The sequence below is a fragment of the Furipterus horrens genome, unplaced genomic scaffold (genome assembly GCF_987537825.1).
Source record: "Furipterus horrens unplaced genomic scaffold, mFurHor1.1.pri manual_scaffold_4, whole genome shotgun sequence".
Taxonomy (NCBI): Eukaryota; Metazoa; Chordata; class Mammalia; order Chiroptera; family Furipteridae; genus Furipterus; species Furipterus horrens.
In genome coordinates, this window is record NW_028327174.1 from 67,934,482 (window position 1) to 67,961,976 (window position 27,495).

The window sequence follows — 27,495 nt, forward strand, 5'->3', positions numbered from 1 at the left end:
AAAAAATAAAATTTACTCCGTTTTACTTTATGCTTTCTAAGCAACTACTTCAGTATCTGAATGCTCATGTACTGAAAATGGATTTTAAAACAGTTCCCCAAAACCAAAGAGTAAAAGTGTTTAATTGTACAATTAATTAACAACAGGCAATAATAGCATAATATTACAATGAAATTTATAATGTTTGGTTGTTCTGGGCGGTGCCATCCTTGGCAACTGCCAAAAGAGATGAGATTTCACATTTTAATTTTCAAATCAGAATATGGTGAAGCTAAATCAACAAAAAAGATGACATATCCCGTTCTTATCAAGTAGATTATATATATACAAAGCTGCATTTTGGCTACTGTAATGACTGTTACATACTTTAAGAAAAAGCAGAAAAGGGGGAAAAAGTAAAAATTATTTTGATTGTTTTAGGAAGTATGTATTTTTTAATCTCTTAATGAAAAAATGACGATTTTACTCCTTCGGGGATTCTAGGGGTTTTCACTCTGCAACCAGGCCAGAGGTCCCCTTTTCAAGTTAGCAAACACTCAAAGGTCAAACTAAAAACGCGTATGTATTTTTGGAAAAATCGAATCCTTCCTACTTCACTCTTCAGGTCACTTGTCTTAGAAAAGCACTTTTTCTTTCCTCCATATTTTGCCTCCCACCCCCACCCCAAGTTCAGTGGCTTTTGTGGCCTGGCATGCCTTTCTGCACCATCAGAAATGCCCTCCCCCCTCTCCCTCAGGTAGTAGGCAGCCTTCAGCTTCACAGGGGTCCTTTTCTTTTTTAATTTTATTTTTTGGTTTTTCAATTACAGTTGTCCCATTTTTTTTCCCCATTGCTCCCCCCCACCCAGCCCACCCCTTCTCCCACAATTATATCCCCCTTTGTCGTCCATGTCCATAAATCATTTATACATGTTCTCTGATTAAACCCTTCCCTTACTTATCCCCCTTCTCTCCCTCCCCTCCTCCCCCCTAATAACTGTTATTCTGTTCCTTGTTCTACTTAGTTCATTTGTTTGTGTTGTTCCTTAGTTTCCTGTATTTAGTGATATCATATGGTATTTTTCTTTCTTTGCCTGGCTTATTTCACTAAGCATAATTCTCTCTAGTTCCATCCATGTTATTGCAAATGGCAGGAGTTCCTTCTTTCTTTCTGCTGCATAACATTCCATTGTGTAAATGTACCACAGCTTTTTGATCCACTCATCTACAGATGGGCACTTAGGCTGTTTCCAGCACTTAGCTATTGTAAACAGCACTGCTATGAACATAGGGGTGCATAGGTTCTTTTGAATTAGGGTTTTGGGATTTTTCACAGGGGTCTTTTATCACTTTTCTTTCTCTTCAGCATCACCCTTTTCCTTCCTTCTCTTTCTTTCTCTTTTCTTTTTGATTCTATTCTGTTTTCTTTTCTTTCTTCTTTTCTGTCTTCAGAAGACAATCTGGTTTCCCTGTGTGTGAAACTGGAGTAATACCCACTCTAAATACTTCCCAGAGCTGTTATGAAAATTAATAAGATCACATATGTTAAAACACCTTTGCAAACTTTAATGTGCTGTACAAGTGTCACTTTGCCTAGTTATAAATTGCATCCAAATCACATTTTTTGCTCTTTCGCAAATTTATCCTTCACATAGGTCACACTCTCCTACCTTCTCTCTATCTTTGTCTTTTCCACTGAGGTTTATAAAATCTTCTCATAAATTGCTCCTCAGATTTAGAAACTTCTGACCCAAATATAACTAATACTCTTCTGTTCTTTGAGAAAATTTTCAATGGATCCTATATTCTCCAAGTTTTTGCAAACATCTTAAAAAAAATACTATTGTACATGCCAGCAAACTACTGTACCTTATAAGTTAATTTTAAAATTATTTTTATTTCCAATATAGTGTGTACTAATCCTTTCTTATAACCCCCCCCCCTTTTGTGCAGACAAATGCACCAAAAGGGCAACATCTGAAGAGGACTAGTCAAGTAATCAATGGCAAAGGATCCTCACAACACAGTTTCTTTAGATACTTCCAAGTTCTATGCCACTAATAGTGAGCTGCTAATAATGCCTTGGAAATAGGAATTTGGAAAAAAGAAATGACTTCTTTATATATAATTATTTTATTTTTGATCTATTAGAGAGAGGTATATACATTTAGAATCATGTAATGTCCTTTATTTGTTTTAATATCAATTATATGGAGATGCATGAAGGAAAGGACCAGTAGTCAAGGCATTTCTTTTCTAAAGATATGTAACTGCCGGTTTTTTGTTGGTGAGGGGGAACCTTAAGGCTCACACAGAGTGCCCCAAAAGTTAGCGGATCCTAAATAACCCATAAGAATTAACATATGAAACAATCAGGGAAAGTTTAAATTCACGATTTTATTGTTATATTTTTCCTTTTAAAAATTAGTGAGAATTTTAGTGGACTCGAGGCAACATGAGACTGGGAAAAGTTGCCATATATCATCTTTTTTACAAATTTATTTGAAATAACTGTACAGAGTGTAAATAAATTGATTCTTTTTTCTCTTTGTTCTCATCTTTGGAATTCCTCCACTTCTTTGAATCTATTTATCTCACATAATGACACTGCATTTGCTTTAGAAGTTGCTGCATTCGAGGAATCTGGATCAGCCACTCTGTAATTTTTCAGGGGAAAATCTCTTCCCTTTACCACTAGGAAGGTTTTCCCAGACTGCATGGGAAGGGTGGGTCTGCTTTTGATTAGACATGAGTGAACGAACAGCTGCCTTTTAAACAAATTGTCATAGCAATTAATGAGTCATTGTTATAATTTACATATTCATTAACAATGAATTTGTGGATGAAAGCATAGCTTTTGTCACATTAAGAACATAGACATCAAGCCCTGGCTGTTGTGGCTCAGTGGATTGAGCGTCGGCCTGCGATCCAAGTGCTGCTGGTTCGATTCCCAGTCAGGGCACATGACTAGGTTGCATGTCAGGTCCCCAGTTGGGGGTGTGAGTGAGAGGCAACCACACAGTGATGTTTCTCTCCCTCTCCTTCTCCTTTCCCCTCTCTCTAAAAATAAAATAAATAAACAAATAAATTTATTTAAAAAAAAAAAGAACATAGACGTCGACTTCCAGCCAAGATGGAGGCGTAGACAGACACGCTGCATCTCCCTCCACAACTAAGAAGTAATACAACTACCTAAAAACTAGAGACAACCAGAAGTTCCAGAAAATCAAGCTGCATGGAAGTCCAGTAAGCAAAGATATAAAGAAGAAATACTCATCCTGACAGGTAGGAGGGGCAGAACTGGGGCAGAGAAGATGCGGTGTGCTGATGGCAGCAGATGTGGCAGCGGAGGCAGTGGCAGGCCAGCGGAAAGCACAGTCACACATATTAAAAAGTCAGGAGGGACACCTGGGGAGCGTTCGCAGCCCCAGACCAGGCTGTGCAGCTCACAGTCCCAGCACCGGAGAAAAAGAGAGCTTTGTTGCTTCTGACTGTGCAAACCAGTGGGGGTTAGGGCAGATGAAGAAATTGCAGGTCTCTCAGCAGAATCCGCTTGTTTGAAGGGCCCCTACAGTCCTAGAATGTCCGCAGACCCACCCACTCTGGGAACGATGGCCAGGGCAAAAGCTAGAGAGGTGCCAGTCTCATACGGAGGTGGGAGAGGTGACTGGAAGAGGGGCAAGTGCTGAGCAGGTGGCATTGTTTTCTCTCAGACCCCTCCCCAACACACTGCACCACAGCGTGGTGAAACAGGTCACCCTGTACTAACGAATACCTAAGGCTTCACCCCTTACAACGTAACAGGAGCAACAGCTTACCTAAGACACAGAGGCAATCAAACACAGGAGACTGTCAAGATGAGGAGACAGAGAAGTATGGCCCAAAAAAGGGAATGGCTCAAGGTTACAGTGGGAGAACTAAGCAATGAGGAGATAGCCAACCTAAAGTTCAAAACACTGGTGATAAAGATGCTCACAGGTTTGACAGATATGCTTGAGTATGGCAAATGCATAAGAGAAGAAGTGAAGGCTATGCTAAGTAAAACAAAGGAAAATCCACACAAAACCATTGGTGAAAGAAAGGACACCGGGGTTCAGATCAACGATTTGGAACATAAGAAAGGAAAAAACAGCCAACAGTACAGAATTAGGGAACAAGAATTGAAAAAAATGAGGAGAGGCTTAGGAACCTCTGGGACAACTTTAAACGTGCCAATATCCAAATCATAGGGGTGCCAGAAGGAGAAGAGGAAGAACAAGAAATTGAAAGCTTATGTGAAAAAATAATGAAGGAAAACTTCCCAAATTTGGCAAAGAAAATAGACATACAAGTCCAGGAAGCACAGAGAGTCCCAAACAAGCTAGACCCAAAGAGGACCGCACCAAGACACATCATCATTAAAATGCCAACAGTTCAAGATAAGGAGAGAATCTGAAAAGCAGAAAGAGAAAAGCAGAGAGTTACATAGTTACAAAGGGGTGCCTATAAGACTGTCAGCTGATTTCTCAAAAGAAACTTTGCAGGCAATAAGGGACTGGCAAGAAGTATTCAAAGTGATGAAAAGCAAGGACCTACAACCAAGATTACTCTATCCAGCAAAGCTATCATTTATAATGGAAGGGCAGATGAAGTGCTTCCCAGAAAAGGTAAAGCTAAAAGAGGTCATCATCACCAAGCCATTATTATATGAAATGTCAAAAGGACTTACTTAAGAAAAAGAAGGTCAAAACTATGAGCACTAAAATGATAACAACCTCACAACTATCAACAACTGAATCTAAAAAATAAAAACAAAATCTAACTAAGCAAACCAGAATAGGAACAAAATCATAGGTATGGGGATCATTTGGAGGGTTATCTGCCAGGAAGGGAAATGGGGAGAAATGAGGAAATGGTGCAGGGATTAAGAAGCATAATCGGTTGGTACACAATAGATAAGGGGGAAGTTAAGAATAATATAGGAAAGGGTGAAGCCAAAGAACTTATATTCATGACCCATAGACAAGAATAAGGGGGGTGGGATTGCTGGAGGGAAGGGGGGTACTGGGCAGAGGGGAGCAAAAGGGAAAAAATTGGAACTACTGTAACAACATAATCAATAAAACATTCTTTAAAATTATCACCAAAAACAAAAACAAAACCATAGATGTCAAATGATATGACTGGTCTTCAGGGGTCTAGGGGTCACATTTTAAGAAGTGATGCTTCAAATCAGGGTTTGGGCTAGGTGTGGGAATGAGTGGAGGGTGGAGTAGATTGGTAGAGTTGATTGGTTACTTCAGACACCTCATCCATGATCTAGAAGTTCCTTTATGACCTGGCCTCTGACCATCCCTCCACTCCCTTCTGCTTGCTTCCTGTGCTTCAGTGGCTTGGGTCTGATAATTCAAATACTGACTGAGCACCAGCCATGTGCCAGGTTCTGATTTAGGTTTTGGAGAAACCCCCATGGAGCCAGCTTTTTCCTGCCCCTGAGCCCTTGTGCCTGCTGTTTCATCTTCTTTGACCAGCCTTCTCCAGGCTCTCTGCTTGGCTATTTTATTCTCCAACTTCAGGTCTCAGCTTAAACATACCCTTAAAGGGGCCAGGCTCTTTCTGACCTCACAAGGAAGAAGTGTCCTTTTATTGTTCTTCATCTCAGCAACCCATTTGTTTCATTCAAAACATTAATGTCACTTGGTAATAATCTAATTATTTATGTTTTTGCACTAACTGCTTTCCCTGGGCATATGAGAAATTCCCTAAGGGCTGAGTCTTTTTTGTCTTGTTCTTCTTGCACAAAGCTTGGTATAAAAGTAGTTTCAATAAATATTTGTTGAATGAATGGATAAATGAATCTTTGTAGTTGCTCAGTAAATATTGTTATGTGAATAAATACTCTAAACAAGTCCTTTTAAAGATGTTCCATCTGGATGCCTTAGATATTGTCTTAGAAGGGAGGGAAGGAAAGAGAAGAGGGGGAGAAGGGAAGGGCAAAGGAATGAAAACACCAGAAGATGGATTTTCAAGAGAAAAAAGTAGAAAAATATCAGAGTGGGAGGGACGAATGAAAGGAGGAAAAGGAGGAGGGGAGGGAAGTAATAACTTTAAGACAATTTTTCTCAAAGAGTGGTATTAGCATGACCTGAGAATTTGCTAGAAATGTGAATTCTAGGGCCTTGCCACAACCCTAGAAATCAGAAATGCTGAATGGACCAAGTAATCGGTTTTCTATTTGTTTGTTTGTTTGTTTTTAACAAACTTTCCTGATCTAGTTGGTGAGAAAAAATATTATTTCCATGATTTCTCTGGAAGTCACAAACAGGACTCCCAAAAGTCTTAGATTGTCAATCTCCTACCCAAAATCTTCATTAGACATCATTTTATATTAAAGAGAATGAATGAAAGTTTACTGCTCTTTTTCTTTTAAATTTCACTGAGATGTCTGGTTATAAGAATCTATGTCAGTGATTTAGAAGGTCTTGAACAATTTTAGAATGTGTCAAATAAGTAAATTGGTGACATATATGATAATAGTTTGTGTAATATATGATATATATAATATATATGCATATAAAAATTATATAATCCATTTATATACATTTATAATGCAATATACATATTTTGATATTTGTAACTTCTCAATAAAAGTAAACTTCAAATTCTAAAGGAAAAAGAATCAACATACACCAAACTTAATAAATGTTAGATGACAGGCCAATTCTGATGCCTTTTCCTCTAAGGAAGAGGAAGTACTTTTGTTATGCAGCTTTCATGTGTGTTTCCCCAGATATTTTTTGAAAGAAGAAGGCCAAGCTATCAGGGATTGTGTCAACTAAAAACAATTACAAGATGGCAAATTTGTTTCTAAGTTTTAATTTGAACTGGCTCAATGGTAAATTATGGCAAAAGTGAATAGAATTTTCACCTGAAGCAAGTGTCATGCATTTAAAAAGAAGTGTATTAATATTTAAGGTAAGATCATTTTGATAACTGTTTTTTTAAAATGGATTGTGGCCATCCTCTTCTATTTAGAGATACCATTTTGGGATAGTTATATTTCAAGGACTTTTTCTAGCTTCTTAGGTCATAACATTCCTGGGTCATAACCTTTGTAAGTCATAGGTCTTCAGGAAAATGTAAATAATAAAGGCATGTGGGAGGCAGTTGCAAAGGTTAAAAGAGAAAGTGCATATTATGTGTATAACACAGCTCCTGATGAAAGGACTCAAAAAATATTAGATACCATGATTTTTAGTAATAATAGTAGTATATAAATACCAATAAATCATGGATGCTGAGCACCCAGTAATGCTAGAGGATGACAAGGTCCACAGAGGAGAATGTCTTTCTGAGAACATCCAAGTCTTAATAAGTTATCATTGCTTTCAATCTCCTACCCAAGAGAATCTCTTCAGTAGATCAGCACAAACAACATTTGACATTTAATGGCTGCCCTGACTTCTGGACATTGCCAAGATTTTTTTAAATCCTGGAAGGGAAAGGTTCAGAATACCGGATATGTCTCTAAGAGCAGGCTCCACCATCTCTCTCAGGCACATCTCTAAGGTTTCCTGATATCTTTTTCTACACCAATTTCTCACTCTCTTCCCTCCACCATTTTTTTTTTTTTTTAAAATCTGGAGGAAATGGGCTCTGCATAGCTTTTGCCAGAGCTTTCTAATCATTTGCAGATGAATGACTTAAAAACCAGATGTGACTGTAAACTAATCACCTTTTCACCCTCAAGCACCTCTGCTTGACTTTCATTCCCATTTTGCAATGCCTGCTGCCCCACCCTGGAAATGAGTCTCCTCACAAATGCACCAAGTCAAGGCATTAATGCTTCTCCGTAGGGGCATGGCTGTTACACACTATGGTTTCAGGAGCTAGGTCATGATTTTATGGATATTAAAACCCTAAGATAGTAGATAAATAAAACAAGGCCAATACTGGCTTTAAGGAAAAAACAACAACAACAAACAAACAAAATGATCACCCTTTCATCATCCTTAGAAAGTGACGACTGAGGGGCCAAAACTGTCTTCTTTTTTCCTGTGTATCATATTTGCTAGAACATTATTTCCCATGAATATTCTGGAGGTGGCCAGCACAGGAGCCTTTTCTTGCTTTTATAGTTTGATCTTAAGATTGTTTTTAAAAATTGGAATAAGTAGGTAATGTTGAGAAAAATAGTTTTGACATGTAAAAACAACTGGATTTCACCTGTAAAAAAAAAAAAAATCAAAAGATGGAGGCTTGTTGGGCCCATATTCTGCCTGCCTGTCACACTGCTCCTTACCCCACCTTCTCTGCTGGATGAGGTAGGTGGTGCATCTTAAGAGTCCCCTGAATGTTGGGCTGACCTCTATCAAAGTGGAAGATCAAAGGATCTTATCATGTTTTTTAAAAACGTAATGCTAAAAAAACATTAGTTAGATTATAAACCTCTTAGAGGAAGAAGTCGTATCTCTTCATTATCTCCCCCACATCCTCACCATTGTGGAGACTCAATGTCTACTTATATACTGGTAGAATGAACATTCACACCCCCACCATTGAACAAGGCTGCAGCATTGTGTTCTTCAGCTGCTCCACTGCAGACCTGGAACCCTTAGCATCACAGAATGCAGGGATACCTGCACCTAAACCGCAGGATAAACTAGTGTGCAAGCAGAGCACTAGTGGTGACTCTGCAGAAGACCTGATCTTTCTCCAATAATCCGGATGTCACCTGATTCAGGCCACCAGGGTCAAAACTCTTAGCCAAGCACACTCTTTTGGTATCTTTTCCACAGCTCTGCTGCTCTGGGCTGGGAATGGAGCTTTGCAGAAAGAGGAGCAAACCTGTATGGTCACAGACACACAGGTAACGGGCAAGCACCCAATAAAACTACACACAGAGGGTGTGCTCATTGGCCCAGATCTACTAGAGGTTCAAATCAGAAGAATTCTGATGAAAACAAACAAACAAACAAACAAACAAACAGGTGCCTCCTCTGTACCATTCCCCAGTGCGCATCTCATCTGGATTTAGCCATGGTAATATTTGGTTGCCAGATCCCCCAGAGTGTGGCAAGAGTGGAAAGGGCTTTTACTTCAAAGACAGCTCCTGGAATTCATAGTATTTCCCTTTTCAGTTACTTTTCACCATGCCTCACAATAACTGCTTTTCAAAGCTGTTATTCTGTCTGTGGAATACTCTGGTGTAACCACTATGTAGCTGGGGCACCTTGGAAAGGTTTAAATGACTGAGTTCTTTATCTTGTCTTCATACTTAACAGCTGGCTCATCTGCCCTTGCTGGCCCTGGACCTTACTGTTTTTCTTGCAAATTCATCATTTCTCTCTCCTTGTTCATTCTCCTCCTGCCTCACCTTCTCTCCTCTGGTCCTTGAAGAAGACAGACAGGTCTTAGTCAGTCTGGGTTACTGGTCTGTCCCTAATTCAGGAACATTCCTTGAATCCCACCCTCTTAAAATTCTTCAGCAAACTTTTTATTTTTAAATTTCCTTTTATTTTGAATAATTTCAACCTTACAGATAAGTTAAAGAATTGTTCAGAGTGCTTCCACATACCCTTATCCAGACCCACTAGTTTTTAAAAAATATTATTCCGTATTTGCTTTATCACTCTTTTTCCATATAGCTATTTTTACCTGAGCCATTTCACATTAGGCTGCGCATATCCTGAATTAAACAGTAAAGTTAATTCAAAATCGATATAATGCTTTAATCTACAATCTGTATTTCAATTTTATCAATCGTTTCACTAATGTTCTTTCAGCATTTTTGGGGCTGTTTTTTCTCTAATAAGATCCAGCTCAGGAGCCTATATTGCATTTAGTTGTCAGGCCTCTTAACCCTTTTTAATCTGGAACAACTCCTCAGCCTTTTGAAATGATCTTTATGATATTGACCTTTTTGAAAGATACACGTTGGTTATTTTTATAGTTCCTTATTCTATTTTCATGTGTCCATTTTCTTGTGATTAGATTCGGGTTCTACATCTCCAGCAGGGCTTTACTTCTCTTGCATTCAATGTTTTTCCTAACAAGTTGGTTATTCAATTACTCTCAAATGGATCATGGACCTAACTGCATTAGAATCAATGGGGAGATTTTTATACTCTGGTGTTAAGGTCCTACCTCAGTAAATTCTGATTCAGGAGGTCTGAGACAGAAGTTTAGAATCTGTATCTTTAAAAAGTTTCCCAGGTGAGTCTGCCATGTGTAGGGCCAGGGTTGAGAGCCACAGACTTCCTGTCTTCATTAGCACATCCTCCTTTCTCCTTTGATGTCATTTTCACTCTCTTTTGCCTTTCTTTCTGCCCAGCCCATCAGCCTTCATCTGCCTGAAGGGAACCAATATGCCCGAGAACTGGAGGCATGTTAAACAGCCCTTTTCAACCCACATGATCACTTTCATGGTTGCATTTATATGCACATGATTTATATTGTGACAAAATACGAACATAGTCTTTTTCGGTGAACAAACTGCAAGGTAGTGCAAGTCACTTATAATTAAAATAAGATGAGAGAAAATAAAAATCCTTGAAATTTTAAAGCTGGAGAAGGTCAAGAGAATTGTAAATCATATTATGCTATTAGTGCATGGCAATCCACTTGGCAAACCAAGAAAAGTACAGTCCTTTGCCCAAATTAGGCTTGAATGATGCTAATGATAAGTTAGGGTCTTCAGGAACATTCCCCCCCATAGTATATTACTCCCTCGTATGGACTTTTTGCACTGTCGGTAGTCTCAGAATCACTTACATTTTATTTAGTTCACACTAGACAGTCTAAGAGATACTGTTCATGAGAAGTAATAGGGGATTTTTTCCCCCTACATCTTTGCATGGTTCCTTCTAGGTGTTTGCCTCAGTAAAGGGGAATATTGTCCCATTTTCAGTTCTGGCCACTCAACAGTGGTGGCAGCAGGGAGACCTTCCTGTATAATTTAACACAATAATGAAGGTTACCCCAAACTTGAGGGGGTGGGGCAAGGTGGGGATTTTTGACATTTGCCTTGTCACTTTTTTGGAGGCTCACATGGGCCTTCCTTTGAAGGCCAAATGGAACTGAAACCCAGACCAACACCACAATGGCAATTCACGAACTGAGGAAATGCGATCCCTCTCCCAGGCCAGGGCCAGGGCAGGGAGGGAAGGGGAAGAAAGGGGTGTGCCTCCAAACAAGATTTAGGGATGTTGAGCAGAATTAGAACCAGCCAGGAACTTTTTAAATGCATGTTCAACATTTTATCCCTGTCAAAGATTTTTCACATATTAATGTTACTCATCTGGTTCTTAAAACCACCCTGTGAAGTTGGCAGGGTAGGAATGAAGGAGTAAAAAGAAGGAAGTCAGTATTAATCGCCAGTGTCCTTGAATACTTGTCCTGTATAGCCAATATACTAAGCACTTTGCTTAATCAGGTTTTAATCCTCACCACCAGTCTCTGAGGCAGGCAGAGTACCCTTAATTATCCTTATTTTAAAGAGGAAGCAAGTATGGCTTGAGTTGAGTAACTAGGAGATGACACTAGTAGGATTTAGACCAAGATTCTCTGACACCAGAGCCATGGCTCTTTACCAGGATATCAACCACCTTCTCCCTTCAGCGTCACTTGACTGAGAGGGGATCGGGACTGAAGGTGGTCAGGTTTTGAAGCTAAAGTGGAGTCCAGGGCCTATGCTATCCCTCTTTGGAGGCCCCTTACCCACATTTAATTCTCCCTCCTACACCCATCACTCACTTGCCCCAGCAGATGGACTTCCTCGCCTGTCTCACCTTGCCCGATGGGAATGGCTGGTCTATCAGGGCACATTCTGACATCTACATCTGGCCTGATATGCAACAGGGCCTGTGCACAAGGACATGATATATTTTCATTCAGGGGGGATACCAGGGTGCCTGGCTGAGGGTGTGCATGGGTGCTGAAATCCAGCCCATGTTCCACTACCGAGTCTTGGGCATTTGTGGCAGAACTGTGTACCTAGAAACACCTTTTTCTAATGAACACAAAGACCCTAGGGTCTAGCAATAGTTCCCTATCTTCCTAGGCTCCACTTAAATATTTAACCTGGGTCTCTCTCCTTAAAGAATGTATACTCTAGAAACTAACCACAGGAGGCTGTAATTAGATAACTTGATTTTTTAGATTTTATTACACTTGCCTCTTCACCCTATTATAACCCAATAACATAAAAGTGCCATCAATGGTGGGAAACTAAGGCATTTAGAAGTTCAAGGGGAGAAATTGTGGGTCAGGGATCAAATTTATCTATATCAATTGTTCCCAAATTTATGTTGCATCAGTGTGACTTGGAGGGCTTGTTACACCATGGGTTGCTGAGCCCTACAACTAACATTTCTGATGATCAGTCTAAGGTAGGATCCAAAGGTTGCATTTGTAACAAATTCTGGGTCTAGGGTTCATATTTTGAGAACTACTGATCTAGATACTTCCTGACTCATACTATAGACAAGCTTCTTACTCCACCAACTTTGTCTTTGTAAAGACACACACAGCCACATTATACTATTTTAATGATAACAATACTAAGAACAGTAGCTAACAGTAATTAAACATGGTTTTTCAGGCTCTACTACTCTAGGCACATGATGTGTGTTCATTCACGTCCAAGGTGAGAGAGTGAGAAGAGAGAAGAGAGAAAAGAGAGAAGAGAGATTTTTGAAGCCAAGTACCTGCCCTAGTCTACAACCTTCCAAAAATAAACCTCTAACGCTGGCAGCTCAGGATGCAAGGAAGGAGGTTAAAGGAGAAAGGGAGGGAAAATTCTGCATTAAAGAGTGATTTTGGGGTTGCAAATTGTGTTTTTTTTTGACATTTACCTTCATTAGCAGGAGCTTTATGTAAGAGACTGTGACTAGGTGTGTGTGTGTGTGTGTGTGTGTGTGTGTGTTTATGTGTGTGTGTGTGTTAGTGCATACTCTTCTTCTAGCTCTGCCATTCTCTAATCACCCAACTTTGGGCAAGTTCTTAACCTCTTTAAGTTTAAGGTAGCTATCTGTAAAATACTAATAATAATACCAATACCAATTTTGATACTACAATGATAGATTGTTTAATGATCACAGATTGCTCCCATCCAATATCTATGCCCCTTTGCCATGTGACTTTGCAGCTCTCCCCATCAAGAGGTGGATTCCCCAACTATACTAAACAAATCCCAAATCCTCATACACCAAGTGCTATCTGATAAAGAAAACAATTGGCACACTGATTTTTCTTTTACACAATTCCAAGCAATTAAGTCAAATTATTTTATTTCTTTTATGCACTATGGGTGTTGAGGTAGAGTACCATTCAAAATTACTTTTGATTCCTAGAGGAAAAGGGGGATGGAAGAAGGTGGAAGAGGGTATAGAGGGATGCTTGACTTGGGGTGGTGAACATACAACACAGTGTACAGGTGAGGTATTATAGAATTGTACACCTGAAACTTATATAATTTTATTAACCAATGTCACTCCAATAGTGATTAAAAAAAGGAATAATAAATAATAAGTCTATCAAGAGTAATAAAACAGAAACAAAATTACTTTTGAAGGGTGGGCATTTTGCCCCCCAAATAGTCTACTTTCTTCTCAACATGTCCAACTACAGCTGTTTATAATTGACTGTTATTAAGTAAATGCTTCTGCTAAATCAAATAATGACCTGCTATGAATGCCTGGACTGAGGTATGAGAGTCACGGGAAACTGCAGTTTTAGAACCTCCCTTTGGAAAAAGCTTGGCTTCTACATACTCAGCTGCCCAAAACAGATCAAGTATTTTGCCTGCACTCAAGAATAGTGGGAAATTGAGATTGTTAGTTGCATAGTCATTCTGGTGTCCCATCTAAAAGGTCATAAACACAGCAGTGGATTTTACTTTAGAAAACAGCTAAAAACCAAAAAACCCACAGGGTATTTGCCATGACCTGAGCTTGCACACCCAGCTCTGGGGCTGGGTCACCTGAGCTCTGGAACCCAGCGCTGGGTGGGCCAAGGGCTGGTGTAACTGCAACAGAGCTCTAGAGCTGGGTTTTCTTGACTCGTCCCAGGAGAGCCTGGGCACCTCTGGGAGCTCTCTGTGTGCTTTACAATGGTCAGACCAGGGCAAGAATAGGAAAAGAATTTTTTTTCCAAAAAGACAGCACCTTAGTATTCAGGCAGATAGGTTTCTATTGTAGTTTTTATTGATCATGTTTCTTATTTGATGGACTGAATTATATATATAATATATAAAAATATAACATTAACACGGAAAAAAATAAGTATATATATTTAAGCTCAGATGTAAGTGAATACTCTTCTAAAACGATGTTAGAATGCAGTCGTGGCTGAGGCACATTCAGCCAAAATGAGAAGGTACTTTACCAAGAAGCATTCCATTTCAAAAGTAAGTGGTGAGTCTCACTGATATCAATGGTTGAAAGGGCTCAGGATTTGGAGGTTGAAGAAGAGCATAGTGCCAGGTCATGATCATTTTTGTAAGTACCAGCTCTCCTTCTTCCATTTCCTGTCTTCCTTCCCCACTTTCCAAGCCCTGAACCTGAAACCATACTGATTAAATTAGAGGGAGGTAAGGAAAAAGCTAGGTGGGGAGTGAGATAATTTAGACTAGACTTGGTACCTTTTCCTACTTCAAGTTCAAATTGATAATAAATGATGAGAGAAGAGAAGCTAACATTTAAATTGAATTTAGAGTTTGAGTTATTTCTTGAAATGGTTATTTTTGTTAATGGATTCATAGTGAGTCCTGAGTTTTAAAGTGATGTAAAGAGCATCCAGAAAATCATGAGGCATTCCTCACTTCTATTCAGAAGCCAGAGAAGATCTAGGCCACAGAGAAAATTTATAGTAAAGGGGAAGTGGAGATAAAGTCCCAAGAATTGTTTAAAGGATTGGTTATATTTGTTTTGTGACCAGTAATGAAGTATTGGCTCACTATCTGGGAACCATAGGCAATATTAAATTCTGTGCCAAACGAAAGAACCCAGAGCACTAAAATAAATAAGTCATATGCTTAGTATGGGGCTTTGCTTTCTTTAAATTATCTAGATTGCTTATGAGGAAACAACTAGACTGTCAAACGAAACTTCAGCTTGTTTGACTTGCTTTAATTACACTATTATCGCCTAAAATGATAGCCTAAAACCTTGAGTGCAAAACAAAACTGAAGAGATAAAAGCCTGTTAACAGAAACACTCTGCCAGCAGTCTCCATGAGCACGCCGTCGCTGACCCTCAGCCATTTGATTGATCTGTCTTCCTGGGGATGCTGGTGAGGAATTGGTACGATGCTTAGTTTACCTTGACCATGTTCACCAATCAGTGATAGTGATTCCTAAACCTTGCATTGCCTTGTGACTATTTCTCCTCCCTTATGAACATACATAATTGTGACATAAATGCAGGGGGACCTGCGAGGTACTGATTTCTATTTCCATTTCATGGTTTTAGGTTATGCGTATGACTATGAACCCTGACTTTGGTTTAGAAATGTGGTCAACCTACCCCAGTGCAGCTCTGGCATGGTGGTCTAATTACACTCATGTTAGAAAGACGTAGAATTTTTCATTCAATTTTTAAGATGTTCACATTACACAGAATGCATTTGTGTACAATTAGCAGCTAAGCACAGCTAAGTGCCTAATCATGACCTTGCAGAGCGCCACTCCCAGCATTCCCAACAAAGCAACGGGCTCTCTGAGAGCTTCAGAAATCACACTCCACACCCCCTCTCCTCTTACCTCTTCTGTGGTGCTGGAGAAGGGCTGAGTGGTCCAGGGAACCCACGATGTCTCTGTACTTCCAGTCATCTGCAGATTGGGGTGCTGCTTCTGGCTGCTGTTCTGGCTAGAGTTTTCAGTAATTCTTCTGGTGAAGGCCTCTGTGGTGTTGCTAATGAGGTGTTCCAGGCTATATGGAATGGCATTAAAAGCAGTGGGAGTTTGGGGAGGAGCTGTGTTTCTAATGCTTCTTACTGAAACTTCTGCTCCCAGGCCAGCTGAGGTAAAGAAAGAACAGTTGCTAAAATTACCCTTGTGTTTTATGGATTCTTCACATAAAAGCAATTTTTCTTGGAAAAAGAAGACCTCTATAATGATGGCATGTGGATAAGCTTTAGTTCTATAACAAATCAAAGATATATTGAGTGTCACAATGCTCATTTGTCCTGTTTAGTTCACCCATACTTTACCTACCTATCAACAGCACCCCAGTTCTGTGTAGGAGACAGAATTACAATTAGTCTATGAATACTTAGGGCTCATTGACTTGGTTTCTGGAATTCCGTGAACCTCTAAAAACTTCATGCAAAATTCTGAATATATGTACATACATATATACTTTTATTCTGTGGGGGACTTTTATAATTTCTCAAAAGGGTCATTAAATAAAATATCAGATTGAGAATCACTGTTAGTGACTTGCCTAACTTGGTCACGAAGATTGATGATTCCTTAAAAAATAAATGACATTCCTTTAACCACAGTGTGAACTGTTTCTAACTCTAATTGTGTGAGTACCAAATCATGGGACAGTTCTATTTTCTAAGTGATGTACAGTATTCCCTCACTTGTTGCAGGTATTACGTTCTAGACCACCCCGTCCCCACCCCACAATAGGTGAAAATTTACGAAATAGGAACCTTACATTTACCTTAGTCTTTATATATATTTTAAGGCTTTATAAACCCTCCCTACACACTTATAAACCGTTCGCAGTCCCTTATTAACCTTTCCCACTCCCTTATTAACCTTTTCCACACTTTTATAAACACTACTTATGCTCTTAAACATGTATCTTTGGAAGAACAGTTAATTGATTTAAAACTTAGGAGCTGGTAAGATTAATTTACAGCTTTGTTTTGCAAGGCCAAATTGCCCATGCTTAAAAAAATTTGGTTTATGAATTATATTTACCTAGCAATAATTTTAAAATGTGCTTCCATCTTATGAGGATCTTGATAACAAGCAAAATATGATTCAATAGAGACGGTCAGATTCAGCTCTTCCAACAAGCTCTCAGGTGTTGCTGGTGCAGATGCTCTTGGCCTTTGGACCACTGTTGTGTAGCAAAACTCTAGGGAATAGTTGTATTATATGAAGCACTGGAAAGGTCTGTAAATTATGGGCTGAGGTGGTATGTTTAGATGCTTCCATCAGCTCCATAGTGAATCACAGTTTTCTGGGATATAAAAACCCACAAAAAATCTTGTCCAATTTAAATAATCATAACTTCGAAGAAATTCTGGTTTAAAGATTCAGTAGAAGCATTATCTTTTTCACTACTTCTTTACTGGTTCATTCAAACAACCGTTTATTAAGGAACTACTATGTGTTAAGTGGAGTTCTCTTGAAGATGCTATTAATCACTGCATTTTCCCTGTTCTAGTCCACCTTACTGATCCCTCTTTCAGATCTTGTTCACTTCTATTTCAATTTAAACTAACATATTTCATATAATAATATATATAAAGAAGAAGGGGATAAGGTATAAAAAAGAATAAAAATGAAAAAGGTATTTTTAAAATTTAGGAAGCTATAAATAGTAGAGGTCTTAAAAGTTAATAAAATAATCATGGCTATTAAGAACTCTTTTATTGAGTTGTGGAAGGTTGTGTAAAGTAACATGCACATAGGGTTGCTACATTTAGCAAATAAAAACACATGATGTTTAGTTAAATTAGATTGTTAACTAATAACGCAATATATTTAATACATCTCATTTACATGATATTACAAAGGTTATATTAAATTGTATGTTAGAAATATGCTAAAAATTATTTGTCATTTATCTTAAATTTAAATATAACTGGGTGCTGGTGGTTATGTCAACTCTACTGCATGCCTATTAAGTCTAGACTTTGACAGATATTTGGGCATTTCCCTTAGTTTCTATCTTTCAGAATCCTGTGTCACTGTAACTGCCATTGTGCTTGGGTAGGCCACTCTGATCATACATTAAGAGATTTATTTATTCCTGGTGTGTTTTCTACATGACAAACCCAACTGTAATGTTAGAGAGGTTTTCAACTCCATGAAGCAGTGTTAATTCTGCAGTCTTAATTGAGTTAGGTGGTTGAATGTCCCCTTAAGTAGACATTTCTCTATTGTTGGGATATAAAAATTTCTGCATGTGGAAATCAGTATTTTGGTCATTTTGAGCTTTGGCCAATGCTGATCCTCTGAGTTGATTACCACCCATGACAATTTTAGCTCTCAGACCTTAAAAAAAAAATGTAATGATGGGGTTAGGACAAAAACAAGCTTTCAAATACCTAGCATGCAATTATGTGTCTTAGCATGTCAACCTATGCTTACTCTTCCTTGCTAAGGAGCACTTACTAAGGGCTCATCGTAAGAACTTTTTAAAAATTTTGTCAACTTACATAATTAATTCAATGGATGAAACAGGATTCTCCCAAAATTAGATAAATGATCAAAACATTCTTGAAATGTTTTCTGCAAATAACATCGCTTATTACCATTACATGTAACTTTGGATTATCTTAAAGAAAAGTTTTCAGTCTTCTGTAATTGTCTTTAATTAACCTTCTAAATTTATTTATAAAACACCCCAAACCAAACAAGTCCATTTTCCATTTTAGGCCACCACCGTTTTTCCAAAGAAAGAACCTACAAAATATCCAAGTTAAGTACCCCTTCATTTTGTGTCTATGTTTCTAACTTGTGCTATTTAAGAAGCAGGAAAGAAGCTTTAGTCTTAACATTCAGTTTCCCAATTTTGTAAATTTTGAAGCTGTGGTTTGCAAATGTTGGTAGGCATCAAAATCACCTTTGGGGCTTGTTAGAATTTGAAGCCGTGGTCCTCCTTCTAGAAACTGTGATTCAGTAGATTTGTGTGGGACCCACCACCTGTGTTTCTAACAAATTTCTCAGTTGATTCTAATATACATCTACGTATATGATTTTATTCACATATATAATGTGAGCCCAAACTGAATTCTAATCATTCCTTAGGTGGGTATTAAAAGATTATAAAGTAGCTCTGGCTGGTTTGGCTCAGTGGATTGAGTACCAGCCTGCAAACCAAAGGGTTGTCAGTTCAATTCCCAGTCAGGCACATGCCTGGGTTGTGGGTCACATCCCCGGTTGGGGCGCACAAGAGGCAACCACACAATGATGTTTCTCTCCCTCTCCTTCTCCTTCCCTTCCCTTCTAAAAATAAATAAATATATAAAGTCTTTTAAAAAGATTATGAAGTAGATAGAAGGAAAGAAAATCCATTATAAAAATATAAAGTGATCAAAGAAGTTATCTTTTACGTCTCCTGAACTATTTGTTGAAATGGGTGTTAATAAAATATAAAAATAGTGCATCTTTAGATGTTTTTGTGTCTATATTCTTTTGATTTTTTAAAAAAAATATATGCATTTTACAGTTTATGAAAGAGCAAGATGTGCTTTGAGAAATACAAGCAAAAGTTCTTACACAATGGAACAATATGTTGAAGCTATTCTTTAAAAGCTTTGTTGTACTATTGCTACTACATTGTTTTCACATTATACACAGTTACCCTTAGAGCACTATCCAAGAAAAGGTGGGCTATCTTGGGTCAATCTAAAAAGTGTTGTGTTTAAGTTGCAAATAGCTTACCTATAAGTTGATTTGCAATCATTGCATCATATTAAGACCATATATTGGATACATTTTAAAAATCAATGTATATTTTAATTTATTAATTAGTTTATAATTGACTCAGATATAACAATAATAGAAATGAAATTTTGTATAACAGTAGTAAAGGCAATACACAATTTGTTAGTTTTCCTCTTTTAAGTGACACTGATAATTTTCAAGCACATTGAAAACATAATAACTTGAATTAAACTCATTTGGAGGTAGAAAGTTTCAACTACATTGGTACTTTCTATAGTCTAGAAAGTATAGAAAATGCCAATCTTATGAATGAACAACATGCATATATGTGCTTTAGATTATAATATTTAGTTATCAACTCTTTAAAAAGGGGCATTTAGAATCATTCACTACAAACATTTGAAGGCAATTTAATTTTTCACAATGGATTCCCTAGAAAATCAGTGAGCTTTCATGCACTGGGTCAACTACCATCATTCTGAATCTTTAATTAATGGTAAGTTTGAGATGGAGCAGAGAAAGGTGTGTTACATTATAATTGTGTTAAAGCAAGTATTGTATCTACATACAGTCAAAAATAGATTTTTTTGGTAACACAGTTGTTCAGATTTTAACTCTGGTTTTTCTAAAAGTCTATTTTTTTCCCCAACACACATTACCAGGTATTCTTGTTTAGTGGTTAAATGTAAATGGTTGATTCTATCCACTTTACTTTTGAAGTGAAGTCTATCATTGGACATGTTTTGCATGAAGGTCAAAGGAGATAGTTTTTCCATGAGTTATCTTATTTCTTCAATAATTAATTACTGAATCTATATATACTTTTTTTAAAAGATTCAATGAAAGAATATACTAAATAAAGTTTGATTGAGAATTGAGGATGACTCTCACTTCTTGTGTATTACCAAATTTAGAGAATATTTACAATGATCCTATGTGGTTTAAGACAGGCCCTACAATATGAATTAGAGAAAAGAAATTGTACAAATTGGTGCTATATGCTGCATATTCACTGATAAAGCTGAATTTTCTAATTGACTTTTATATTTTTACTTTATTCTCATAGAATTTTTATAAGGACAGGGACTATAACACTTAACTTCTATCATAAATCAGCTCACTGTATTTAATTGGCATCTAAATAAATGCTATTTAACTTATGAAATGAATGAGTGACAGAAAACTATCCAAAGATTAGCATGGTGGAAAGATTTATATAACTTCAAAAATCAACATCTAATAAAAAATTTACAGATACAGTGTATGCTAATCTCTAAATGGGATTATAGACCAAAATTATTTGGTGAACTTTTTTAAACATATAAGTATTATGCACAAATCTGTATTTCTTGAAACACAATCTTGGAGGTGGTTGTGGAGAAAGAAATGATGGCAGTGAAGCCTTCCCCTCCCCCAGGTGATTTTTATGTAGCCAACTGGACAAAAGTTGTTGGTCAAGCATTTGGGAAACACTGTGTGATGGAATGTACACTGAACAAGGAGTTAAGAAACTTGGGTTCCAATCAAACCTCTGCCACTAAATCATCTGGGACAATTCACTTAACCTTGGCAAGTTACAGTATCCTTGATAAACATCTTCATTTCTAGATAATTTCTCCAGTGCTGTGTAAGGTCTCTTTGTATCTACTACATAATGATTCCACTAATTTTATCTTTCATGGCTTCCTAAAGCAAACCTCTAAGAGAGGTAATAAAATGATTAAGTAAAACAGAAAATTAAGTTGTATCCACAAATAAAAAATTTTAGCACAAGACTAAAGTATATGCTGTAGCAGGAATTTGGGCCCGTGCATATGAGTCTTTACCTGTGTCTGTAATCTAGGTTACATCATCAATTGTCAACAAATTAGAAAGCTCTGTGGCTATACATTTGTTTTTGTCATTTAAAAAGTATGTAACCCCAAAAGATATCTACCCCTAAATATTAGTGCAAGAGATTTGAAAAGCACAATTTAGTATCTTTCCAGTCTTCTCAAGCACCATTTTGATGATCTAATAGTTTCTCATAATCAGAAAACTATAAAGTGTCTAATCAGCAGAAATTTAAGTTTCCTGATCATTGGTTATAGTCATTATACATGTATGTTTTGTCTATGCTTAGGTCTGTATTCATATATCATATAGTGCTTAACTGAAGTGCCTAGTGTCTGGCACAAAAGAGAAACTCAAGAAGTATTTGTTGAGTTAATAAAAGAAGCAAGATCCCTGGCCAATGTGGCTCAGTTGGTTGGGTGTCATCCTGTAAAGCGAAAGATCATCAGTTTGATTCTTGGGCAGGGCACTTGCCTTGGTTGTGGGTTCGGTCCCTGGTCGAGGTATGTACACGAGGCTACCTATTGTTGTTTCTCTCAATTGAGTTTCTCTCTCTTTCCCCATTCCTTCCCCTCTCTCTAAAAATAAATAAGTAAATAAATAAAATCTTTTAAAAATAAAAGAAGCAAAAAAAGAAGGAAAGAAAAAGTAAGAGATAAACAAGAGAAAAATTGGGTTTTTTTAAAAAAAAATTGTTTGTTTATTTTATTTTTAGAGAGAGGGGAAAGGAGAAAGAGAGGGAGAGAAACATCACTGTGTGGTTGCCTCTCACTCATGCCCCCAACTGGGGACCTGACATGCAACCTAGTCATGTGCCCTGACTGGGAATCGAACCAGTGACACTTGGCTCACAGGCTGACGCTCAATCCACTGAGCCACAACAGCCAGATAATTGGGCTTATTTTAATGAGGATAATAAAGTTTTCCAAGTCGGAGACCATATAATCCATTTCCATTAACTTATAAATCTTCCATAGAAATTGCATTGGAGCATGTAGTCTTCCCTTGAATGTGAAAAAACAGGACAGAAGAACATTCAGAATTGATTCTGAAAGGAACAACTCACCTTTTTTTAAGCAGAGGTTTTCATTGACTGGTTTTCCCTCCTTGTTGACCTCTGTTTTCATCCAGCTATGGAGGTATTTCCTGTCCTTCTTGACTGCTGCCTTATTGCCTTGTTTCTTGAGAAAGAAAGAGGTATGTTCCACCTCAAGATACCCTTCTTTCTCATGGCAAGTCCATCGGGGTGCCTGGGGGCAGTGGACAAAGATGGCTGATCGCGAAGGGCCACGAGAGGAACTGGAGATGCCCAGGCACAGCTCAGATTTTACATGAAGGAGTTTTCCATCTTCAGTCCACATCCACTGCTGGTTCTGGTTGGTCCCATTGCACAAGCCCATGGACACTATCTTATTTTCGAAAAGGCACTGTTGTTTCCGGATATGGACAATCTGAAACCCCTCTGGAAGATGAAAAACTCACCTAGTACTATGTATAATAACAAATTACAAGGCCCATCAGAAAATGAAACAACCCACCCACAGATGAGCCAAGTAAAATATAAGGTTTACTTTTGTTATTACTATCATTTCAAGTGAATATTCCCAGATTCAACACATGGAATTTAAAATCCCAAGGCTGACAATGTGAAAATGTGAAAATGTCACTTAGCTTCCTTTCTTTTACTTTCAAGTGGTTTAGGGAAGAAAACACACCCCCACTGAAGAAATGAAGGGAAGCTTGGAAAAGAAACCATCCAAAGACTATGATGTGATGTTTTAGTCCAATTAGTTAAATATGCTAAAATTATGAAAAGCTCAGTTCCCTTTTTAACCATTTAATTATTTCCATCTCACCTCCATCTCACTTTAAAAGGCACCCTTTTTTGAAATCCTTAAGTTATCATTGCAATAAATATTTGTATATAAATTACATAATTTAAGTAAAAATTTAAAAATTGGATGCATTTACCTCAGAATAAAACAATTTTTCCCATCCTCCTAAGCACACATTTCTAACTAACAGTAACCAATGAAAGTACTGATTTTCACAAATTAAATTCCTTATAGTCCTAGGAAGAATCATTTCTCTGTTTTGTGACAATACTTACAAATTTTCCTCAAATATGAAAATATTAAAATATCAGCACTTTTTGATGTAAGAAAATTAAATGCACAATTTTTAAACATCAGTATTTAAAAGTGAGATATTTGGGTTCAGAAACCATTTTCAATGTGCTTTCACTCACTATTCCCAGCGCCATGAAACTATTCAGACCTTCCTGCCAAATAACAATCTCCAAATTAAACACATCACACTTCTTCATCCCCTTTAATTACATTTCTTACATTTTCTTTCTTTCATTCACACTCACAAAAACATGAAATCATAACCTCTTTGGAAAAATAAAAACATGGAGAATGCCCCAGACTGTTACATAATAATAACATTTTCTCCTCAGGACTCCTTAACTCTCTGCTGAAAGATGCCATTTCAGGGGCTGCCAGAGGATTTGCAGGACACGAGGAGGCCTTTTATTTTCTTTTGGAGAGAAATTTCAACGGTGTGGGCAGAGCTGGCTCCTTTTATTCCTCCTCCTCACCGGCTTTGGCTAAACTGCCATGGATGGAGAGAGACCTGGCTCCATTTCCGTCTCATTTCAGGCAATTTTCAAAGGACAGAATCTCCTCTGGCATCTACTACAGAAATACGTGGGGACAGGGAGGCAGGCCCACTCACCTGAGTTCGTGAAGACCAAGCAGGTGAGAATCGCCATGTAAAATTCAGCCTCCATTTTCCACTTAACAACCGTTCATGCTTCACTTGGGGGGAAAAATTCTCCCAGATAAGAGAAGCAAAGAATAGGGAAGGAAATGTGCCTTCATGGTGGGGGGGAAAGTCAGTGACGAGCATTTCCTCCTATTGAATTGTTTGGGGAAGTTTTACACCAGTGTCCTTTTGTCTGTTTCCTTAGAAAGGAGGGATTATGAACACCTTTCTTTTTTTTTTTTTAATGTAGAAAAAATTCCAGCCTCCAGGAGTGGAATAAAACTCCTAAGTTTTCTCCAACCATCCAGTCCTTTGGCACTTCTTAACCTCAAGAGGGAAGAAAGGAATTGTAATCTTAGATAATTGGATGTTCCTACAACATTACATCTCTTCAGGTGGTGTGATTCTGCTGAATAAACACAAACCATGTGATTTACGAGGGTCTATGACAAGTGATCTAAAGACATAAACATGTACTGTTCCTATAATGATACACTAGAAGTCTATTGAGGAAAACCACATAATGATGGCACTTCGAGATCATTATCTTTCAAGTGATGACAATAGGTATTACATTTGAGATGGTCATCTCCACTGGGGAGAGGTGGAGACTAAAATTAAATACATTATCTACTTCAGATGTCCCCCAAAAGATAACATTCCCTCTCCAAATAAGGAGAAAAAGTACCTGCTTTACACAATTTTTAGTATTAAGAGTAGTTTATTGGCAGTAAGAAACAAAGTCAACATAGCTGCATTAAAAATTTGTATTTGAGCAGAACATCTAGTGTTTGCTGACTGTAGTTTTTGTTTTTAGCTTAATTTGTCTCTTGAGAATTAGAGCCTTTCAGAAATGTAAGGTTATCCATGGCAGCATTCTTTACAAGAACCTCTAAAAATATGCTAGGTTACATCAGTCCCAAAAGCAACTGCCTTTTATTGGGCAAGATATTCCAGGTAGACAGCGTACTCAAAAACTCCTTAGTGGAGGAGAAAAGTATTTAAAATTCTTGATACATTAGAGTTGCTACAAATTTGTTTTCCCCTTTTACAGTAAAATGACTCACAAGGTAGAAATACAGTGGATATAGTCCTGGAGCAGAAACCACCTCTATGCTCAGTAATAGAGAATAAATACATATATACCCGAAGACAATCATTGTGCTCTGTTAATTGATTGATAGGAGGTACTGATAAATACACATTTAATAGGTAATATTATCAAGACACATTTCCATATAAAATAGTTCCTGCTTTCAATTTTTTTTTCAAAAAACAAGTACTTATTTGTTAAAAATCCTTTATCAATCACTTGCAACTTCAGCGGCAAGATTCTGGTAACTGAGAAAGATAATAGCACTTAAAAAGGAACAGTTTAACAGCTGACAGTCCATTCACAAGACATATTTTGCAAACATTAAAGCATCTAAACACACAATAATTTCTTCAGCAGCTCTTCAGTCATTATCTGAAGACATATATCACCGAGTATTTCATACATACATTCTGTGTGGCAGATAATCAATACAGACAAAACAAAATCTCCTTAGCTGTGTGAGAAGTCTATTATACTTCCATTAGTATAGGACCTTCAAAATAACGTAGGAGATGCTTACAAATGCATTCATATACACAAGGAGCTGGCGATCTTGAACATGTTGCTGTCTTCCACGATCCATGCCACAGCTTGACTCGAGGGCTTCTCGTTCCTTTCATTGCAAGAAGCTCCTTCCAGAAGCCTCAAGTGGGTAATTGATGAATCACCCCTAGAGATTGATGGTCTGGTAAATCTTCAGAGAATCATTGGACAGTTTCTGCCGCAAGTCTGCTCTCGTACAGGCACAGAGCATGATGCACAAATTCATACTGCTCACTGGTTTGGACCATTCCACCCCTGCAAAGATGAGAAAAGACAATAGCTTCTTCCTGCTAATGTTTTGCAATCTCCAGTAACACAGAGACTACATCCAAGCTAAGGTGTTATCCCCATTAACAGAAGACCTGGTGCCAAAATGATATATTTGGTAAGAGATAAAGAGGTAAATACAGAGTTTCAGGGGACTGCAACCTTTGGCAGAAGTATTTCAGCAGTCTTATCCCCTAGAACTGTACCTTCTGTTGTACTGAAGGCAACTTTCTGACCAAGTGTTCCTTGGTTATAAGCTGACAACAGATATGGCCAGCTAAAACTGTGGAAACTCTTCCTCTTAGCAGGACGATGACATCTGGGCACACCTAAGAACAGAGCAGGTGTCCAGAAGGTATTGGTCTCGACTGTGAAGCCTGAGTGGTAGAGACACAGTGAATTCTAGAGCAGCTTCAAGGATCTGAGGGTGCCTCCCTTTCTTTGGGGCTCACAAGGCTCAGAGCATCGTTAGTCCTTGCCCTTGAGCTGCAGAGGGTATGTGCAGCTTTGTATACATTCCATCTCATGGGCTCTGGTTTGTGAACTTCTTCTCTATTTCCCTCAATTGAGGCAAAACGCCCCCCTTCTTGTCTGTTCTGGTGATCACTTGAATTTACATGACCTACTGGTAAATGAACAAAGACACAGTCTAGGTTTTCATAACTATTCCAAGTGGGTCAGCAGTATATTTTAACTTTTGGAGTATATTTTGTATGTCATTCTGTTTACTATGTCAAGGTTGTCTCAGCCAATGAAGGTGGGACAGAGGGGAAACAAACTTATTAGTTGTAAGCTAGCAAAATTCTTGGGGGTCTGAAGGCTGAAGAAAGGTATATGAAAAGTCACATTATCCCACTTAATTTGGAAACTAAAAATGAAAGGATTAACATAGAAGAGATCCTCAGAGATCACTCATTCCAATCGCCGACATAACTCAGCCTTCCCAGAGGGCAGCAGTCTACGCGGCAGATGGTTAGCTAGTTTCTGCTGGAATCCTCACAGGGTGAGGTGCCTTCAGAGGCAGCCTTTCCCACAGTTGGCAGGAAAGCTTCTGAAGACATCAAAATGAATCTGCCCCTCTCTAACTTTCACCCCATTGGTTGAACTAAAATAATGAAAAAAAAAAAAAAAAGTCTTAAGACTCCGCTTGTCATCATACAATAGCTCTCTAAATGCTGGAAAACAACCATCAAAGTCCCATAATCTTTTCTTCTCTAGACTAAACATCCTGTGGTCACTCAATATTTCCATCCAGCCTGGTTTCCCTGTCACTCACCAGTCTAGTCTCCCTCTTTTATAGGCTATTTTATCAACTATGACCTTCTTAGAGTGTTGTGTCTATTCTTAATGAGATCTAGTCAGTGGAAATGTTTTCTCCCTTGAGCTGTGTATTGTTG

At 38.0% G+C, this 27,495-nt stretch overlaps 2 protein-coding genes across 2 annotated transcripts in view; both read right to left on the reverse strand.

The window, feature by feature from the left end:
• PTPRB (protein tyrosine phosphatase receptor type B) overlaps positions 1 to 24,272 on the reverse strand; it is a 106,878-nt gene extending 82,606 nt beyond the window's left edge. The window contains exons 1-3 of the mRNA XM_090273619.1: positions 24,163 to 24,272; positions 22,490 to 22,885; positions 15,718 to 15,974 (exon numbers count right to left, since the gene is read on the reverse strand). Coding sequence (XP_090129745.1) covers positions 15,718 to 15,974; positions 22,490 to 22,885; positions 24,163 to 24,217 — 708 coding nt within the window. The 5' untranslated portion in view covers positions 24,218 to 24,272. The remainder of the gene's footprint in view (positions 1 to 15,717; positions 15,975 to 22,489; positions 22,886 to 24,162) is intronic.
• An 833-nt stretch (positions 24,273 to 25,105) lies between these two features.
• Positions 25,106 to 27,495, reverse strand: part of PTPRR (protein tyrosine phosphatase receptor type R) — a 108,312-nt gene continuing 105,922 nt past the window's right edge. The window contains exon 12 of the mRNA XM_090275648.1: positions 25,106 to 26,086. Coding sequence (XP_090131774.1) covers positions 25,993 to 26,086 — 94 coding nt within the window. The 3' untranslated portion in view covers positions 25,106 to 25,992. The remainder of the gene's footprint in view (positions 26,087 to 27,495) is intronic.